The 6,039-nt window shown below is 45.0% G+C and overlaps 1 protein-coding gene across 2 annotated transcripts; it reads right to left on the bottom strand.

Moving 5' to 3' along the window:
• Positions 1 to 785: 785 nt before the first annotated feature.
• LOC136529485 (cyclin-D3-1-like) lies at positions 786 to 5,170 on the bottom strand. 2 transcript variants are annotated; one of them, XM_066522562.1, is made up of 6 exons: positions 4,771 to 5,170; positions 2,354 to 2,440; positions 2,147 to 2,245; positions 1,847 to 2,048; positions 1,632 to 1,753; positions 786 to 1,479 (listed from the first exon to the last, which is right to left on the bottom strand). In XM_066522562.1, exons 1-6 carry the CDS (start codon positions 5,083 to 5,085, stop codon positions 1,258 to 1,260), a joined length of 1,047 nt encoding a protein of 348 aa, XP_066378659.1. In that variant the 5' UTR covers positions 5,086 to 5,170; the 3' UTR covers positions 786 to 1,257. The 2 variants fall into 2 exon arrangements, with proteins under 2 accessions (XP_066378659.1, XP_066378660.1); XM_066522563.1 differs by lacking the exon at positions 2,354 to 2,440.
• Positions 5,171 to 6,039: the final 869 nt, after the last annotated feature.

Below are 6,039 nucleotides of genomic sequence, written 5' to 3'. Positions count from 1 at the left end.
GATAATGCAGTCCGGCAAGAGCAACGTCTCCGCACGAGACAGTCTTTTCTGAACGGATGTTCAATTCTAGTTTTTTACTAAGTCAATCAATATAGTTTGATTAAATCTATACAGATAGATACTGATGTTTATGATAACAAATACGTTTCACTAGCTATTTAGCTAAATCGCTAATGTATTTTTATAATAAACGTATTTGGAGATGATATGTTTTATAAATTTAGTCAAACTATATAAAATTTGACATAGTCCAAATCTACAATCGCACTCCTTAGGACTGAAGGAGTATCATTTATTTCTATGGCGACCTTTGTACGACTGGATTATCTGGCTAGCTGTTTCCGAGAGCAGTGGCATCAAGAGGCATTCCACAGTGATCAAACTGTTGTAGCAAGTGAGCACACTAGGGTGTGATTACCATCCTAACCACCAACCAACAACAAAAGGTAGATCTTGAGCTAATATCTTGAAATAATATCTTGAACTACAGTGCACTCACAGAGATACAAAAAATTCCCTAGTCACTGTAATGATCCCAGATCTTGAACTAATATCTTGAACTAGGAAAGGAATAGCTGCACCCCTTTTACTGTGTTCTTGTTTCATGAAATACTTTGTACTATTTTGTACTCCTTTTTTTTTGATGTGGTTTACTAGAGATAAGTGGAACAAGCTTGGACTTGTAGAGACATACCATGGCAGCATGGCTCGAAAAATCCACCATTAAAAACGTCGACAACTCTAGACCTTTTCAAGGAAAGCAAAACACACCTTTCCTCTTCAAATTTCATGAAAAACACCTTTTTAAGGAAAGCTTGGACTTGTTCTCTTTCCTTGTACTTTCAATTCAATACCCAAATCAAAGAATCCCGCCTCCAAGGTTCTCAGGAACGCAAATAAGGGAGCATGAATACAAGATGCAAAAAAAGAACTATACCGTCTCTACAAATCTGCAACACACAAGTCCAAGGCTCAATTCCACTATCACCTAAACCAATCCGACAATAACCATCACTATCACTGGACTGTGGACTGTCTGTCAAATAGCTTTGCATGCCCAAAACTCATAAATTGGGAACAAGTTTTAAGCCCATTGCAAGTCAAATGGCTCTTACCATTTGAAAGGCAAACATGGTTTATATTTTCTTTTGATTCTTTTAATACTCTGAACTACTTGGGCACACCAAAATTCTTCCTTGTGATTGACATGCTTCAAGACTTGAAGAAGCAGAAACCTGACAGTGAAAATAGGACCAATCATCTGCAAATCCTCCTCCTTTTGCGTGCTGATGAACTCTCATTGCATACTGTAGCTCCAGCACTTATGTCCTCACTTTGTTGGCTTTCACATGCAACTACACCCAGCACACCTGTGGGGCTGTGCTGCTTGGGGAAAACTGAAGAGCCAACTGACTTGATAATAATGTCTCCCATAACAATCTTATCTTGAACCATTTCATAGCATCCTAATACTCTTTCCTACAATGTATTGAGTGACAAACAAATTTAACAAGTACCAAAGTATAGATTGGTATAAATCAAGGCATAAGCTAACTGCTTTAATAAGGTACTGAGTTTCTATAATCCAATTCATTTCTGGAATCTGGATTGCGGTGATGTGTATGCAATACCTTTCTTAATTCTTTGCGACAAGTTGCCACGCTCTCAAGTACTGAACTCTCATGTTTCCCCAATGCCACAAGAGCTATACTTGCAGCAATCTCTGATGGTCTGAAAACCAAGAACTCAGCAACTGTAGACCAAAATTCCCATCTTTAGAAACTGATCATCACATTCTACTAATTGAGTGCAGAAAGGGTACACACACTTGTACTTAGAATCATACCTTTAGATGTGCTCAAGATAAGTTCAACCGCGCGAGAAAGTATGATTTTGGACACGACATCACCGTCACTGAATTTGTGAAGATAGTAGTCAATAAATGAGCAAGGAGTCACAGCTTGCATCCTCCAACTCAAGGTATTGAACACTAAACTCTCCATCCTGTGTATGGTGCTAGGCTCAAACACATACTCCGCGTCCACCACCTATCAAAACATTGGCTTCAACTACTTTAGAAATACATGTTTCACACAATATGGCAGATCTAGTTTCATGAAGTGTGACGATCTATAATTGAACTTGCCTGCAAGTCTAAGGGGTTTAAGACAATTGTTTCCTCCATTTTTGCAGCCAAGGACAGGCAAGCCACTGTTAAGAGTTGTGTCATCCAATCTTTCTCTAGCTGCAATAAAAAAGCAGTTGCACCATGACTTGGTATTCATCTCGGTACAATCAATAAATCCAGACGGCAAGAAATGCATGTGAAGCACGAAGCTGGGAAAGTCATTACAGCATTATGGTACACAGAGAGAAATCGGTCCATGTAGTTCACTGACAAGACCACCGTCAAAGGCCCCAACTTGTAATAGTCATGGACCTGTACATCACTCGTTGCAAACAACGGATTCGATTAATCACCAGGCTAAGGCCCTGTTTAGTTCACCCCAAATCCAAAATTTGGCACTATGCAAAAAGAAGATTCCCCGTCACATCAAACTTGCGGTACATGCATGGAGTACTAAATGTTGACAAAATCAAAAACTAATTGCACAGTTTGGTTGTACTTTACGAGACGAACGTTTTGAGCCTAATTAGTCAACGTTTGGACAATTATTACCAAATACAAACGGAATGCTACAGTAGCTACAGTAGCTACAGGCGCTACGGCGGCGCCGATTCTGGCCTCAACTAAACGAGGGCTAAAATAATACGACGAAGTGCAGGTAATAAATCAGGAACAAGATGTCATGTGCATGGCTGCATGCAGGGATGCTCCCAAGGCAGCGTATGGCCTGGCACAGCCCGAGGAGGCTGGTGGCTGAAAGGGCCAATGTCATTAAGGCTATTAATAGCAATTAAGGAGCAGCTGAAGGGGCCTCAAGTATGAAAGGGCCAGAGTCTGTGCGCCTAGCAGGGACCTTAGCTCCTATATATTGTAACCAGCATCAATGGAATGGAAAGCAATGAAGAAACAAGTTATCTCCTACTCCCTCCATCTCAAATTATAAGTCATTCCAAGAATCTTGGAGAGTCAAAGCATCTCAAGTTTGACCAAGTTTATATAATAAGATAATAACATTTATGATACCAACTAAGTACTAATAGATTCTTTGTTAATTATATTTTTATAGTATATCTATTTGATGCCATAAATCTTTGTAATTTTTTTTTATAATTTTGGTCAAACTTGAGAAACTTTGACTCTCCAAGATTCTTGGAATGACTTACAATTTGGGATGGAGGGAGTACCTCTCATCTACTTTGTCTTCAATCTCACCTCTGCTGCGGTAGCCAGGCAAAAACCCTGGCACCATTACCTGGCCTTGGGATACCCCCCAAATACTCTAGTCTCCCTCCACGCCGACTTTGCCCAGCTTTCCTCTTGGCAATGGTTATCCACCCTATCCCTCGTATGAACTAAGGTTCACAACATCTGGTATCAGATAGCTTTGGTTTCGATCCATATCCATGGCTTCTGCTGTCAACGATGCCATCGGTGCCCTTGCTGATGGGATGCGCCGTCTCACAGAGGACATGGATCGCTTCGTCGTGATGTTCAACCGCTACGTGGAGAAGTTAGAGCGTGAACGCCTTGCTGCGGTGCTGCTTCAGGCGGCAGCACGAGGGCTCCTGGCACGCCGGCGGGTGCGGTCTCTCCGTGAGGAGGCTGTAGTCCGCCTACAAGCGGTGGCGCGAGGATTCATGGTGAGGCTCACCACAAGGAAGATGCAGGCAGCGATCAGAACTGCACTTTCAATAGGGTGTCCCTCCTCTGTTCATACGCCACCACCTGCCACCATCACACCTCCCACCGCTGTTCCATCCTCGCCACCACTCTTTGCTGCCTCCATCTCGTCACCCTTGCTGCTCCCAATTTCATCACCAAGGGCAAAATCCACCACGGCTGATTTGGCCAAGCTCATCCACTTCCTCACCACCTCCTCCAGTGTCTTGCAAGGGCGGGTCGCTGCCCTACAGCAAGAGCATCCAGCGGTGGCATCCTTCCCTGGTTCACGGGGATCAGGCCAGGGTGAACTCCAGGGCGACCGGCCTCCCCGTTTCCAGAAGCTAGTTGCTGGGCTCCTTCCATGGGATCCAGGGGGACGCCATCGGGTTCGACGATAGCTCTCCATGCTTCCAGCTCGAGGACGAGCTGGTCTTCAAGGGCGGGGGAGATGTCATGTGCATGGCTGCATGCAGGGGTGCTCCCAAGGCAGCGCATGGCCTAGCACAGCCCGAGGAGGCTGGTGGCTGAAAGGGCCAATGTCATTAAGGCTATTAATAGCAATTAAGGAGCAGCTAAAGGGGCCTCAAGTATGAAAGGGCCAGAGTATGTGCGCCTAGCAGGGACCTTAGCTCCTATATATTGTAACCAGCATCAATGGAATGGAAAGCAATGAAAAAACAAGTTATCTCCTATCTCTCATCTACTTTGTCTTCAATCTTGCGGTAGCCAGGCAAAAACCCTGGCACCATTACCTGGCCTTGGGAAATCCCCCAAATACTCTCTCCCTCCACGCCGACTTTGCCCGGCTTTCCTCTTGGCAATGGTTATCCACCCTATCCCTCGCATGAACTAAGGTTCACAACACAAGAGGACCACAAAAAGCGAGAAAGATGACATTTTTTACCAATATTCTCCACAGCTGCACAGCACAACTCATCCTGAACACACAGATCAGTGAAAGAATCAGGAGAGAAACTCACCTTCCAAATCCAATCAATGGCGTAGTTCCTGATGGCCACCAAATCCGACCCGCCCGGCTGCTGCAGCAGCAGGCGCTCAGCGTAGCCCTCCATGGGCAGGTGATCCTCCTCCCTCCCAAGGAACGCCTCAATGCAGCTCTCTAACTGCAGGGGGAAGTCAATCGGCAAGGCCCCTGAAGGAGCGTTGGCATGGCGCGGCGACGGGCGAAGAACACACAAAATCCCTTCTCTTTCCTCCTCCTCAAGGTCGAAAATGGTGGTACTGTCCTCTGAACAGAGGAGAACGGATGCAGCAAAGTCGAATCTTGGCGTCATTCTAGTACTTCCAAGAACCACACACTACCACTAGGCACGAGCAGAATGCAGTGCACTAGTTATTTGTGGCATATCATTCCGTTCCAGTTTGCATCGTCACACACCCCCCCCCCCCCCCCCCCCCCCCCCCCCCCCCCCCTCTCCCTCTCTTAGGTTCTGTTCTTCGTAGACGAGAGCAAGAAGACGACGGGGAAGAAGGCCAGAAGGGGAGGACTGGAGGAGGCTACTGTAGGGAGAGGCGGGTTTTGTTAGCCCTGAGCATTTTACGGGCTTACGGTAGGGGGGAATAAACTTATTAAGCTATTCGATAATGCTCGTTCAGACAGACAGACGGACGAACGGACGGACGTGGATTTTCCACTCCTGTCAGCGCTCCTTCCGTCCAATATGTCTCCTTCAGTCCTCCCTTTATTCTCCTCATAACTTTTCTATTAAAAAAAACAGGATGATGATTCCCCATTCTGTTATTGCTGCTCGTGTTCTTCGCTCTCCTCTCTGCTCTTGCTCCTCTCCCTCCTCCGCCTCGGCTCCGCGTTGTCGTTGCCTGAAAACTCTAGTTTAGTTTTAGATAATTCATGAAATCTATAGACTAATTCTTGCATCTACGTGTGTGACTAGATAAAATGGTCTAATCCAAGTGGTGGAGCAAGTTAGAGGTCCATGGAGATAAAGATTGATATGAGATGATGGTGATCAAGCTCCAACTTAAAAAAGAAGCAAGAGAAAAACAAAAAACCAAAAAAATCAAGGAAAATGTATCAAATAGGTTTTTTGTTTTGGCACTTAAAACACCAAAGGGTGTGAGTGTGTTTAGGATCGATAGCCGTACTATACAGAGGAGAAATCTTTGGCTAAACGGTTATCGAGTGCCACTAGGTGAAGTTGCAATTGCATATGCATTTAGGGACCTAGTGTGCTAACAATTAACCCTTGAAAAATGCTAACACACGTGCA

The sequence above is a fragment of the Miscanthus floridulus genome, chromosome 19 (genome assembly GCF_019320115.1).
Source record: "Miscanthus floridulus cultivar M001 chromosome 19, ASM1932011v1, whole genome shotgun sequence".
Lineage (NCBI taxonomy): Eukaryota > Viridiplantae > Streptophyta > Magnoliopsida > Poales > Poaceae > Miscanthus > Miscanthus floridulus.
Note: the sequence above shows the minus strand (reverse complement) of the source record. Positions and strands in the feature narration are given on the sequence as shown.

What these genes read in the sequence shown, in the direction of transcription:
- LOC136529485 (XM_066522562.1), bottom strand. Translation starts at nt 5,085, where the DNA reads ATGACGCCAAGATTCGACTTTGCTGCATCCGTTCTCCTCTGTTCAGAG. An exon ending in TAAACCCCTTAGACTTGCAG is followed by an intron (nt 2,049 to 2,146) that starts GCAAGTTCAATT and finishes ATGTTTTGATAG; the next exon opens with GTGGTGGACGCGGAGTATGT. An exon ending in TATCTTGAGCACATCTAAAG is followed by an intron (nt 1,754 to 1,846) that starts GTATGATTCTAA and finishes TTTGGTCTACAG; the next exon opens with TTGCTGAGTTCTTGGTTTTC.